The following is a 14,080-nucleotide window of genomic DNA, read 5'->3' as shown; positions in this document are numbered from 1 at the left end:
AAAACGGCTGTTGTATTATGTTTCGGAGACGTTTGCATATTTTATTAGTCTCATGGTGTTCGGACAAAGTTTGTCTAAATATAAACCACGCACGTCGGTCAGAATGTTAAATATCAAGACAATTCATCTAATTTGTGTGCTTCGAACTATTTGTTCCTTCAGCACAAGGATACTGTTCCGTTGCTCCGGGGGCAACAGGTTGATCTGTTCGTCGGAAAGCTGCAATACTTGCATGATTAGTGCTGCCTTCTCTTGGTCTGTAGCATCGCTCGGAAGAGGATCCAAGTTCAACCCGGACGATGCAGCGGACAGCGATGCAGCACTAGGCACCATTGGTCGACCGGTTCCTCCTGACGGTAGTTGGTTTGCATTCGATCCAAAATGAGCAGCACTAGTGTTCATCAAACGTGGATCCTTACCCATACGCGGATCGACGGGGCGCTGTCTCGGATCGGTTGGAAAGGGAGCTGCATTTTGTTGGGGAGGCTGCGCAGGCCTTTGTCCAGTTTGGTTACTGGCCGCAAAACGGTTCCGGGGATCGTAATCGTTTGCGCCCGATGCCGCTTGGCGTCCGAGACGAGGGTCAACGTTCGGGCGAAAGCTTTCAGCATTGCCATTATTGGCACCATACTGCGGCATAAATTGTCCTGCGTTTCCCTGCATCCCACCTTGAGGTTGGTTTCCCTGGAATGGCTCGCTGAAGCCAGGTGCGGATTGCGACTTGTACAGGAAGGAATATGCTGCAGCCGGATCAATTGCCTTCGTAAGCACCTGCACCTGAAGCAGTGCGTATGCCAGCTGGGGATTTTGGACAAGCATGTGACGCGCTTCAAAGGGGTTAGTTTGCACCAACTGCTTCATTTGCAACATCAGTTCATGCAAACGTTCCGGTGGGAGGCTACTGACATGCTTAGTAATCACTTCCGGGGCATGCTGCGGCGAGCAGTGCTCACCATACGGACTCTCAGCTCGGTTCACATGTAGCAATGCAGCCATCTCCATGCGTGATTTTTCCGTGCAAGCATTGTCCACACGAAGCGGCCGCCCTCCGAACACGTACCCATTTAAGTTGCGCATCGCACTAAGCGCCGTCTCTTTGTCCTTGTATTCGCAAAAGCCATAGCCTTTCGGTTTCCCTGTTTCGCGATCGTAGACCAACCTAAAAAGTTCAGTAAACAATTAGACAAACAATCGGTGTACGCTGAGGGATTCAGGCAGCAGCCGGTATCTACTCACTTCATGGATAGCACCAAGCCGACCTCGCAGAATATTTCCTTCAGCGCTTCCTCGGTTGCATCGTACGGAATATTTCCCACGAACACCGATCGCATCGACTTATCCATAATACCCGGATCATGGTTACGGTCGCCCATTTTCGATTAATTCACTTAAATAATAGATAGACACTTTGCCGATGAACTAAATGCGAGAAGACGGGGGATTATTTTGATCTAGATGCCATGCATTCGAGAGGTTCTATCACCAAGAACGATTTGACATTTTGATATTTGACACAAGCGTCCTATGACTGTCACCGTAGCAATAGACGATGCGCAATCTCAGATTGCGCATATATTCGTTTTATCAAAATATATGTCATTTCGCGTAGCCAACCCTGAGCTATAAACGTCATTTCCATACAATTTCAGATTGCGCCAAGATTGCGCATAAATTTTCAAGATTATATGTCCGAGATATATAAATATTTTTTGACAGATAAATATATCAAACCGACCCGTTTGACAGATAAATATATGCGCAATCTGAGATTGCGCATCGTCTATTGCTACGGTCACGCATTAGTTTTGTTTTGTTTTATTTCTTTTGCTTGCTTGTTGCGGAACTGCAAATACAGTAGGTGACCGCTAACTGAGAGGTAAACAAGCTCCAGTTAACGAACAATGTTCGCTAACTGGAGTGACGTTTCTATGGATTGATTGTTTTGATCGGTGTTGACTGGAATAAACACACCAAACTTTTTTTTCATTTATATTGATATAAAGTATAGTAATTCGTGTAATAACATAAACTAATAGCAAACGTAGGCAAGAGACCCCAAATTTGTTTGAAAAATGCACATTTGCGACAAATTTCTCTTCATGAGATTCCGGATGTTTCATGTTTTGACGTTTAAGTGTTCGTTAACTGAGAATCACTCCAGTTAGCGAACCTCCAGTTAAAAAGCACTCCGGTTAAAACACATCCAGTTAGCGGTCACCTACTGTAGAAACAAATCACAATGCTTTATAGAACAAAATAAGAATAAAAATGAAAATGAAATAAAAACGATAACTGAATGTTCATAAATTGTTGATTTATTTGTGAAGAACTTTTGAAATTGTTATAAGTTATACACGATTAAAAAGGCAACAAGACTCGGAGCTTTTCTAAACCGTCCGAATATTAAGTTCATTTTATAAACATTTTCGACTATCTTGCTTAAACCGAAATGTCTACATATTCATCTGTATTTTCGTTACGTTAACATTTTACTTAAATTTGAAATCTAAACTAATATCATCTCAACGATGTATGAGCTACACTCTTAAAACGTTACTTAATTAAGATGAAGTTTTTTGCTAGAGCGATAAAATTGTTAAAAAGAAATGTTGTTTAAAATATAAATTATGATGCATTTGTCCTAATGAATATATCTTCCCTTGCGGCAACCAGCACCTTTGAAGTTGTAAAGACTTACACTACACACTAACAGTAAGATTGATCCACCTTACATTTTTCTTCAAACCATTTCGACATGAACTGATTTTTCGCAGAAAGCAATTCGTAATCAACCCTATGCTGGTCCGATTTTGGCACCGGAAAAATCCGTTTCATATCACCGCGATTCATGTGCTCACGGTAGGCACGCTGCAGATCATCGATATCCTGCTCCTCCAAACACGTACTGCAGAGCTGACACACCACCGGAGCACAGGATTCCGTACAGGGCAGTTCGGAGCATAGGTTGGCGGCCGTGGCAAGATTCTTCAACGAGGTCAGCATTGCTTCCGTATCTAGGGGCTGTTTGCGGAATGAATCTCGCTGAATGCTCGCTCCAACACCGACGAGTTGAAATAGATTATAAATGACCTGTTCATACAGAAGCCGGTTTGGTTTGAAATGAGCCGAAGAAAGATTTGGGCTCATGTTGGCCTCCATGAGGTGCACTTTCAGCTTATTGTCAACTACCAAATCGAAGCGCATCATCTCGAAAAAGTTTCGCTTGTAAGCGTACCGTGATAGCAGCCCGGTAAATAAGGGTTCCTTCTTGAGAATCAACAATCGTATAGCATCCTCCACCTGCTCCCATATCGTGGTGGGATCGCGTCCCGTGCTTCTGACGTATGCATCGAACGAATCTTTCATCCCAAATCCATACTTTGTGTAGTACGGTTTCAGGGAGGGCACTTCCCACGTCGGTAGATAGTCATCACCCACAATGTACTTGTCCACATCGGAGGCATTGAATGGGTGGTAAGGCACGGGACAGTAGCGGAACAATATGTCCCCTTTGTAGATGTACACCCGTAGTGGATCGATCGATGTTATCACAGTATACACTCCTATGTCGAATTTGTATCCATCCACCAGCAGTGGATCGTCAATAAACTCTTGAATAAAGGTATCGTTGTTGCTGAAATCGATCTCGTCGGTTCTCTTGATCTGTATATGGCGATGCTGGTTATGCTTTTGTACAAACTGTTTGTTTGGATTGGTCTTAGCGTATTCTCTAAATTGGGTCAATTCGGCAGGTAGTTTGAATGCCGCCGGTATGTACTGCAGTTTCGTGGTGGAAAGATCCACTTTGTTTGTAATGTATCCGGAGCCCGGGAAATGGTTCACCAATTGATGACGCTGCATGCGCTGCAGGTTAAGCTTACGAAAGGGATAATCGTGCGCCCAAAGCAGATCCCAGTCGGTCGTATCGTTGCTGGTTTGATCGATGCCCAAACGTTGCAGTACATTGTGCACATGCAGCAGGTGACCTCCAGTGGGATTACGTCCAAACACCCAATACTTTGGGCGTGACTCGCGCGAAACAACTTTCTTCTCCACAAACTGTACCTCCGGCTTACAGTGTTGCCTTGGCAACTGCAAGTTCAGGAGAGACTTGAGCGAATCATTAGGAAGACATTGTACCAGCACCACGGCAGCCACAGTCACCACGATGAACAAAATCTGTCCCGATGTCGTACGCAAATCGAACAAACTTGCTCGATCTTCCTGCAAACGCCTATGGATAACCGATGAGGATGGTTTTGCGTTTAACGTGTTGGCGCCGTCCTCTGCTTTGGAACGATCATCCGTCTACAATAATAGTTTGTCTTCCATTAAATTTACCGGATCTACAAATGTATCACCATAATCAAATTACCTTCTTCGTGCCCTCTTTCCGTTTGTCAGTCATAATTGGTATGCAATGCACATGCCAGTTCGCCAACAAAATACCCCTCGATCACCTCACGAGCACTTCACCTTCACTAGCGTACTGTAACTAGACTGAATTGTACATTCTCATCTAGACAACATTTTTGGGTTCGTCGCTTGTAGATAGAGCAATCACCTTTGCAGTGAAATCTGATCAGTGCTTCCTAATCAGCATATCGAAGGAAATTAATATAAATGTATGAATTTACATTTATAATTTTATTAACTGGGATGTTAATGGTGTGAATTAAAAACAAGAATTAGGCTATTTAGCTGTTATATTACGCAGATTTTTGAAATTAAATCTGTTAAAAAAAGGAAACATAATTTATGTGATTCCTTGTTTTGACGACCACTGATACTTGCTTCTCGCGACCAGACCCGAAATGACAGTGATGATTTGTTTACGTACGTCGGCTGTCACTGAAAGCATGCCTGTTTGTTATGGGTTTGCCGGTAGATCGCCAGTACGATAGAAACGAAGCATTTTCTGCACAAAATCAATATTTTACGAATATTTTAAAATGTTTTACATTATTGGACTTGGTCTTGGTGATCCGGAGGACATCACCGTGAAAGGGCTGAACATAATCAAACAGTGCGAACGCGTTTATTTAGAATCGTACACGTCGGTGCTGTGCTGTGGACAGGAGAAATTGGTAAATATAAATCATGCTGCTTTACTAGCTATTTTTTTGTTAATAAAAGCTTATTGCTTTCGCAGGAAGAATTCTACGGCAGAAAACTCATTCTAGCTGATCGAGAAATGGTCGAGCAACGGGCCGATGACATCTTGGAGGGAGCGGAAAGTGTATCGGTAGCGTTCTTGGTCGTCGGTGATCCGTTTGGCGCTACCACGCACACCGACCTGACGCTTCGAGCGAAGGAAAAAGGCATCAAAACATCGATCGTTCACAATGCTTCAATTATGAATGCCGTGGGTTGCTGTGGACTGCAGTTGTATCATTTCGGTGAAACTGTGTCCATTCCATACTGGGACGATAGCTGGAAGCCGGACAGTTTTTACGATAAAATCGTTGCCAATCTGAAACACGGACTGCACACACTGTGCCTTTTAGATATCAAAGTAAAGGAACCAACGTTAGAATCGTTGATGAAGAAAAAGCGCGAATACATGCCGCCACGGTTTATGTCCGTTAGCGAAGCGGCAGACCAGTTGCTACAGATTGTCGCCAAGAAGTCGGATGCAGAAGCTGGCGTTCAGCCTGACCAGCAAAACGAACACGGGCTACGTGAAAACACGCTTATTGTCGGTCTTGCGCGAGTGGGCCATGACACACAGCAAATTCTAGCATGTTCGCTTAGCGAAATGAGAAACGTCGACCTAGGACCACCGTTACATTCGCTTATCATTCCCAATGGGCAGCTTCATCCGTTGGAAATGGAATTTCTGCAGCAGTTCGCCGAACTAAAGCAACAAATATTGTGAATCATCGCGATGGTTTTTTGAAATGTAACAAAATGCCGCGTCATTTCCGCTTTGTGGAACAGTTGTTGGAAAATAAAAAGAAAAAAAAGTCTATGTAAATAGCTACGTACGTAAAAGCTACATAAGCCATTTACCATTTCATGCTGTGTTACGGGTCTGTCGGGCAACAAAAAGTTGTTAATCATATGGCGGTGAGATTTAATCGCCAGCAGCCATACCACAGACTAGCTGGGGCCACCTAAGTTGACACCAGGACGGTCAAAGTTCAAGGGTACGATTTGTTTGGTTCCTTGTCTTATGATTACCTACCTCCTTAAGGTGTGGCGTGCTGGATCGCATAAAATTTGAATCCACCTTCAGTTCAATGACTTTTGATTGGCGTTTGCATGCGTAGCGTGTCCTTGAAATTCTTTCTCCGTAGGATTGTTAATTCGTCTGGATGTTTATAGGAAAACTGGCAACAAGCTATATTATAATCATTTAAACATGTGAAACGGAAACGTAAATAATTTGTTTCATTATTTTCACTAATATTCAAACATAAAAGAATAAAAACAAAAAAGTCATCGAACCAGCACGTGTTTTTAATTTTCTAAGTTGTTGATGATTCTGTTAGCTGTTTCCTTTTCTTTCATGCACTTGATAGAGCTACATTTCACGGTTACATTCCTTGCCAACCATTGGCAATGCGCCCAGGTCTTTAGCCAATGTTATTTCTACGCAACCGAAAACCAATGCGCCAAAGGAAAGTGGCAAATTAAATTTGGAATATTGGCTACTTTTCTGCAGCGTCGGAAGAGATGTTCATTAATCATTAAATGATATGAAATAACTAAGACATAATTTTACCCAAATCAATAAAACTATCAAATTAATTATGTAAAGATTTGATATTTTTATTTTACATTCCAAAACATCAAGTTCATTATCGAGAGAGAAACTTTATTCACAGCCGCTAGGGGGTTAAACTTGAATCGAAATTAATTTATGTCTGTTTTTGTTGCTGCTGTTGAGAATGAGTTTTGAGCGTTGACCTCTTAATAATAGTTCTCTTTTTTTTAATTATTGTTTGCTTGTTCCATCTACACGAAGGATTTTCTTTCTATCCTGGCCACTCGCTAGAGTATTGTGCCTGCGCAGCTGTTTTGTTTGTGCCATCGCAGTTACCAGGACGACCCACGTTTAACCCTTAAAACGTTCCGGAAAGTGGATGTGCCTTGTCTGCTATGTATAGTCCGTGCGCCATTAGTACTAATCTGTACTGCGGGTCGTAACCTTGCGGACACAGGAAAACTGATTCTTCGTTAAATAAGAAGCCACAATAGCATTCACACACAAACACATATTATCGATTGACGGGGTTTAGGTGGTAAAGTTAGGTGCTAATGCCGACAGAACAGTTAGACTGTTGTCAGTAGCCGAAACGGAACGTTGTACACGGCTCGCCATTTCGTTAGCGCAAAGTGCAAACATCAGTCCGCCAGCCAGCCAGCCAGCCAGCCAGCCAGGATGCCGATATCTGCACCCAAAATTCCAGACGGTTTGCCGGAGTTAATGCGAGGGCTGGCCAAGAGTGTGATTAAGGAAAATCCGGAAAATCTGTATGTGCATGCGGCAGAGTACTTTGAAAACTTGATCCGTGAGCGCGATGGTCATCTCGACCATGGCTACCCAACGTTCAATGCGTATCAGGTGTACGCAGACTACAAGGAAAAGACCCGCGAAAAGTTAGGGTTAACAAAGGACCCTTCGCTTAGTGACGGTAACGGTGGCGACGGCGACGAAAGTGGTAGTGGGGGAAGTGAATCGAAAATGCGTGGCCGTAAACGACGTCGCGCGCGTAAACCCACCACTAGGGAGCGGGACAATCCGACCACGATGGTCGGCAATCCGTCGGTTAGCGATGAGGGTGAGCCGCAAAAGTTGAAATCCCTGTCCGAGGAGAGCGCTCCCGCACCGGTGGTGGAGCAGGAGATTGTGAAGGTGCACTACAATCCTCCGGAGGCGACCCCTTCCCCGGGCCGGGTAGTAAGTGCACAGTCAGTAGAGGCGGAACATGCCGTCTCGAGCATTCTGGACGATGAACAGATCCTCGATTCGGACGGCACCACCGGTGGAAAGGAAACGGGCGATGAGTTGGTTGATAATGGTGACGACATAGGAACGGCTCCTAGTACTGCGGAAGTTGCTGAGCGACCTCGTGTGCCGACCGTTGACAACTTGGAGCCGAGTGGTGAGATGCCCTTGCAAGATATGGAAACGTGCTTTGTGCAAGCGAACGTTGACGATTTATTGGAAAAACACTCCGAAGATTATAAAACCGAGCAGGGCAATGAGTTAGGAGGTGTGCCAGAGGAAACGAAGGTTTCCAGTGTTACTACAGGAGAAGGAGAAGACATTCCGGAGGGGCCGCAGGTTGAAGTCCAGCCGAAAAGCGTTGGTGATGAGGGAACGTCGCAGCACGCGCACGAAGTACCGAAGGATGAAGATGAAAATACAGAAATTCAGATGGTTGGGCAGGAAGAGCAGCAAGTTGATAGTGAAGCGAGACCTGCAGCAGTAGAAGGAGCTGAGGTGGATAGTGAAACGAATCCCATACCAGTGGAAGGAACTGAGGTGCAAGCAGCCGCCGATTCTAATGGCAGTGAGGAGAACAACGACAAAGAAGATAAGATAGATAATGAGTCAGGAAAGCAAGATGAAACACTCGTTACCAACGAGATAAAACCTGAGGAAAACGATGAAATAGTAAAAGAAAGTGCGAGTTCACCTGTAGCGATGGATAAAGATGATGATCAAACTAAAGCGAATGATGGAGAAGATACTGTAGATGTCTTGGTGGACGAAACAGCCGACAATTTGACGAAAAAGGAGGAGCAAGCGAAATTGTCTGAAAATCAAACTAGTAGTGAGGCAATTTCTACTTTACCAAATAACGAACAGAAACAAAATACGCCAACCACACCAGACAGCATAGAAAACAGCGAAGAACATTCTTCTGCTCAGACTACAGAAGATGGTTTAAAAATTGCACCAAGAATGGGTTTTGAAGACGATGAACCTCTAGAAACGGCTGATACACCATCCAAAACACTTGATTTGGTTGGAATTGATGTTGAGAATGCCATAGAGAATGTCGATTCGCCTGATAAAATCTCAACTACGAATACTGAATTGAAAACAATTGAAACAACAGCAAATAAAGATGTGCTAGAAGCTGAAAGTAGTAAAAATGATGAAGAAATTGAAACGACCGTTAAAGATGCTGAGCCAGCTGAGCAGGATCAAAGCATCGTTAGTGAAATACCAGTTAAAGATGAGCAAGACACTCCATTAAACTTGAATTTATCTGAACTTACTATGGAGAAGAACGATCTTGAGGTGCAGCCAGCATCGAAAGCATCGTTTGATGATGATGCTAAGCAAGGAAGTGATGAGCAACAGGAAGCAGAGGTGGATGCTAAAAGCGAAACAGAAAATAAGCCAGAAGAAAGTGCAGCACAATCAGTAAATAATGATGCAAATGAAGAAACGAAGCAAGAAAATGAAACGCATGCAGTTGAAGCGAAAGATGATGCTCTTTCAAATGCAGAAATGATCGTTACAGACTCCATCGAAGAGAAATGTAACCAATTATCCAATCCTGCAACTGATCCTGTGATCGATCAAGAAGTAACCGGCGAACAGCAAGCTACCGAGTCAAGCATTGACAAGTCCGATATTGCAAAACCCGAGATTGAAGAGAAGAGCGAATCAGCCAACACCCAGGACAATGAGCATGAGGTAAATAAAGAACATAATGTTACAGATGCAAATGATTTGCTAACAAAGGATCGCTCTCTTGAAGATGTAGTTTGCGATGATGCTACAGCAAGCGGCACAGTAATTCCAGAAGCTACCAGCAGTGAAGGGATTGTCGAAGATAAGGTTGCTGAACAAGCTGAACCACTTGATGATGGTATGAATAATGCTCCCGCAAAGGTAACTGAAGGTGTGGTTTCAGAAGAACCCAAGGATTGTGCTGTAACAGATACGGAAGAATGTGGAGATAACAAAGATGAGAAACAGGACCAAGAGTCTGAGCAAATGAAAGTCCAAGATGAAGACAAAAGTAATGAAAAACCAGCTGAAGTTGAAGCACCAACCGCTGTTCCAACAAAAGACGTTACTCCCACTCTGGAAAGTGTTGTAGTAGAAGAAATGCAGAAACTGCTGTCAAATGAAAACGATTTGCAACAAACTGAAAGCACAATCGTACAAGATAAGGTCTCAGGCAGCTCAAGTAAAGAGGTAGAAGAAAATGTTCGTGATGCATCTGAAGCTGATCTCAATGATGCTGTTATATTAGCTGCTGATGTACCAGTGGAAACACAATCGAGTGATAATGTTGGAGAAGTTGGATCTGGAAATGATTCTGATGCTGTTACCGCAATTAAGGAATCATCTGGCGATCACGAATCGGTTGCTGATTCAAAAAACGCACTGGACCAGACTCCAATTGCTTCACAGCAAACCAATGAAGAAACACCCAAGCGCGAAGTGAGCCTCGAAGAAGTCGTTGAAGAACCATGCGTTAAGCGTGAAATAACACCCTCTAAAACAGGTCCCTTAGAAAAAGAGGATAGTACCGAGAAACAGGTAGAAGAGCGGGAAGAAATAAAGAAAGTTGATCTTAGCCAACTTAGCAAAGATTCGGCCGAGGCTCTGTTTTACAGCTTGAAAAAGAGCGAACTCGAAAATCAGGATCCCGCTGACGGTGGTACGACGGGGGACGACCATACGACAACAGCCACCAATGCGGCAATTGAGCCACAAAAAACCGAAGAAGACGACGATCAGGACGTTGTGGTAAAGGAAGAGCCTGTTGCTACTTCGAGCGAAGATCGCACCAAGCGAACGTTTACAGATGATTTTTTAGATGAAACCCCCATCACTGAAGCTGCCACCCCCACTACGACCCTGCCATGTGATGGGGCAACTAAAGCGCTCGACCCACTACCGATCGAACAGGAGCGAACGTCACTGGAAGCCGATGAACAGAAGGATGAATTCAATCCAATGGTGATGGTTTCGATGCGATCAAAACAATTTCAGGAGCAACTGCACAGCAGAGATGCGGGTGAGCAGCTGGGCGAAGGGCAGGCGGATGATGCAACCCCCAAGCGACCGATCATGCGACGATGTATGACCGAGATGTCAGGATTGCAGCGGTACGATCCGGCAGTGGATGAAGATCCGGCCGACAGTCGACCGTCGACCGAGGATCCGAGCTACGTCGAGGAAGAGGACCAGTTTGATGGGTACTACATAGGGCATATAAAGAATAAAATTCTAGCCTCATCCGTCTCGGTGGCCGATTCCGACTGTCCGGATGGAACACGCTCGTCCGTTGAATCGGTCGACGAGAACCAGGTGCGTACGGCGCTGGAAACGATCGCTTCTACCGATACGGAATCAACCATCGCCTCGCAGGCTACGATCCAGCAGGCGGGACGCCGTAGCTACCTCCGGAAGCACTCGCAGAACACGTCCTCCAACATACCGTACGCGTCGTTCGGCAATGCCGCCATCGATCAATCGTTGGACGAGTTTATCGAGCGAGAAGAGCAACACAAGCAAGACGAAGCGATGGCCGAGGCGGCCACCAAGATTCAGCGCTCCTATCGTACGCACAAGAAGAAGCTACTGCGCGACTACCACAGCACGATGCGTACCTGCACCGAGGACCAGTCGGCAGAAAGTGGCGAAGAGTATGCCGCCAGCGTTATCCAGATCAAGCTGGACCAGCGACGCCCAGACGGTCCGGACCCAGCGGAAGGGGACGCTGGAGAGGAAAGTGATTCAGCAACGGCAAGCCATCAACAACCGTTGGGTGCGACCGGGCGTCGGCCAATGTACAGCTTGAACATTGACGAGTACGACACGGTAGCACGGCGTATGACACTAACCCGCGGTGTGGCCATGCAGCGCAACTCAACGCCGGAAGACGACTCCGGCAAGTCGTCAAACGTGTCCACCGATCGAAAACCATCGCTAACCAGCAGCGTGGCGACTGCGAAGAAGGACTCGGCACCTGCTAGTGAATCCGGTGCTAGTGAAAGTCGGAGCTCGTCAGACGAAAAGCCACCCAAAGCGGATGCTACCCAAGGGTCGAGTGACGAGCCGGAACCGAAGGATGGCGCACTAAACTCATCACGATCAAGTTAGTAGGCGTTTAAAGTTCCGTTCCTAGATAACAACAAGCACTGTGGGAGCATTCATGTAATGCATCCAATTTACTGCATTTACTTCTACTACTACTACTACTTCTAATACTACTACTAGTACTACCACCAGCAACACACTACTGCAAATATTGCTTCTATCGCGGCCCGGTGCCATCATCCGTGTGATATCTGAGCGTTTTTTCTCTCTGCTTTTCCTCTCCCCCTTTCTTTTCGGTTTTCTTTCCCGCTCGTTCCTCCCCTTCCGTGCGCTATCTCTTTCTTGCAGAACCGAAAAGTGGCCCCGCCGGGACTGTGACTGGACGGGAGCAGCATGCCGTGTCCGCGCCCAGAACCGCCACCAGCCTCAGGACGTCCTTTGCACCGCTGGACGTGCAGAGTCTGTTGCTGATTGCACGGCAGCGCACGATGCCGGTACAGATCGATTCGTCCGTCATCCGGGTACTTCCGAAGCACATGCGCAAGCGAATCAGCAGTGCGGGCATGCTGGATGGCAACGGCAAGCGGAAGTAACGGGTGCGACTCTTAGTGTCGCGCGCGCGTTTTTAGCATGGTAGTGGACGTACATGAAGTACCAATTATGAATGCAAAATATAATCAACTAATAATGATCAGTTTGGCACATTGCAAAACAGTTGTGTTTTCTTTTGTTACAATTTTTTTTGCCGTTTTTCCCGTAGGTTTGTTGATTTGTTCGGTTCCGCCCTAGCTGATGCTTTCTCGCACACAGTGACGCATCCCACACGCACGTAGGCATACTGCCATGTTATGGCCATAGAGAATGTCGTTTGTAGGCTGACCAATATGTCGGGCAAGGGGCGTAGCTACCCATGCTAGTTTAGCTTATCGATTGTACGATCTGCTGAGTTATTCAACCGTAAATTGCATGTTGCATGCCATACCTTTGCAGGGCTTTTGTTGGCTGTCGGCGCTGTAGTTGTAGCAAATTTATCGACAAATGTAATTACACGGTGACACATTTTCTTTCAAATACGGTAAATTCTAGATCAGATAGAATTGAAAATTTTTAAGCTAAAAATCACTTTAAAAAAGGCTTTTTTTATGCAATTTAGATCTAAAAACAATTATTTTAGCTTAAATTTGTCTTAAATCTGTAAAATTTTAAGAACTACATTTGAGTAAATAGAGCACTGTTGGTGTGTAAAATATTAAATTCAGTGAAACGCGTCAAAACGAGTACCCTTTCTTATGCCTTTTTCGCGTAACGAACAAATCTAAATTCTCAATAAATACCTCTAATAACGAGTAAAATATCGTAGAACAAGCAAATTCATGTGTGTTTCTGATACATTTTTTGCTGCTGATGTGTGACCATGTTCCATGTAGTCGGATTTTTTTTATTCAGTTCATGCTACGAGAGGATGATCTATTCTAGGCTTGAATCCGCGATGGGCATGTTGTTAAGTCGTGCAAGTTTACGACTGTACCGCCGAAACGCCCCTTAATAGTTTCGGGAGTTTCGGGAGAATCGTTGAATATGAAACTATTGCCGTATATGTAATTGTGCATAAGTGTATGGTACATTGACAAGTGTTTCCTGCATTTCTATACTAAGATTTGATCTTCGTATTATCTACCAATTGCTGCCCCTTGGGGGAGTTTTGTACGGCTACAAGCGTGTTGTAGATATGATGCCAATTCATTTATTGAAATCTTAATTCGTGCTGAAGAATATTTACCACCAGTTGGCGGACTGAGCGACCGCTAGGGGCCTCTTCGATTTTACCCTAAATCCGGAATTGTTTATCTCAAACTAATATTAGGGTAAGTGTACCAATAGTGGTGCAATTTGTAGTGACACAGATGTGTTTTAATGGATTTACATTGTCAGGAAGGTCAATTTGTGAATATTTTAACACATAGCAATTGGAATATGTTTTATCTTCGCAATCACAACCATGTTTACCATGAATCACATCAAATTTACGAAAAAATACATATTTTTGTGACTGATTTG

The 14,080-nt window shown here is 44.7% G+C and overlaps 4 protein-coding genes across 4 annotated transcripts; 2 read left to right on the top strand and 2 right to left on the bottom strand.

The window, feature by feature from the left end:
- Nucleotide 1: 1 nt before the first annotated feature.
- LOC120951697 (cleavage stimulation factor subunit 2-like) lies at nucleotides 2–1,471 on the bottom strand. The gene is made up of 2 exons (XM_040370548.2): nucleotides 1,237–1,471; nucleotides 2–1,159 (listed from the first exon to the last, which is right to left on the bottom strand). Exons 1-2 carry the CDS (start codon nucleotides 1,371–1,373, stop codon nucleotides 124–126), a joined length of 1,173 nt encoding a protein of 390 aa, XP_040226482.2. The 5' UTR covers nucleotides 1,374–1,471; the 3' UTR covers nucleotides 2–123.
- An 822-nt stretch (nucleotides 1,472–2,293) lies between these two features.
- Nucleotides 2,294–4,575, bottom strand: LOC120952365 (probable tubulin polyglutamylase ttll-15). Its single transcript, XM_040371644.2, has 2 exons — nucleotides 4,376–4,575; nucleotides 2,294–4,308 (listed from the first exon to the last, which is right to left on the bottom strand). The coding sequence occupies exons 1-2, from the start codon at nucleotides 4,406–4,408 to the stop codon at nucleotides 2,707–2,709; spliced, it is 1,635 nt and encodes a 544-aa protein (XP_040227578.2). The 5' UTR covers nucleotides 4,409–4,575; the 3' UTR covers nucleotides 2,294–2,706.
- Nucleotides 4,576–4,848: 273 nt separating this feature from the next.
- LOC120950438 (diphthine methyl ester synthase) lies at nucleotides 4,849–6,449 on the top strand. Its single transcript, XM_040368449.2, has 2 exons — nucleotides 4,849–5,087; nucleotides 5,153–6,449. The coding sequence occupies exons 1-2, from the start codon at nucleotides 4,953–4,955 to the stop codon at nucleotides 5,876–5,878; spliced, it is 861 nt and encodes a 286-aa protein (XP_040224383.2). The 5' UTR covers nucleotides 4,849–4,952; the 3' UTR covers nucleotides 5,879–6,449.
- Nucleotides 6,450–7,100: 651 nt separating this feature from the next.
- Nucleotides 7,101–13,505, top strand: LOC120950437 (claspin-like). The gene is made up of 2 exons (XM_040368447.2): nucleotides 7,101–12,080; nucleotides 12,371–13,505. Exons 1-2 carry the CDS (start codon nucleotides 7,388–7,390, stop codon nucleotides 12,613–12,615), a joined length of 4,938 nt encoding a protein of 1,645 aa, XP_040224381.2. The 5' UTR covers nucleotides 7,101–7,387; the 3' UTR covers nucleotides 12,616–13,505.
- Nucleotides 13,506–14,080: the final 575 nt, after the last annotated feature.

This window comes from Anopheles coluzzii, chromosome 2 (genome assembly GCF_943734685.1).
Source record: "Anopheles coluzzii chromosome 2, AcolN3, whole genome shotgun sequence".
Lineage (NCBI taxonomy): Eukaryota > Metazoa > Arthropoda > Insecta > Diptera > Culicidae > Anopheles > Anopheles coluzzii.
The sequence above is the reverse complement of the archived record's forward strand: the minus strand, read 5'-3'. Positions and strand labels throughout refer to the sequence as shown.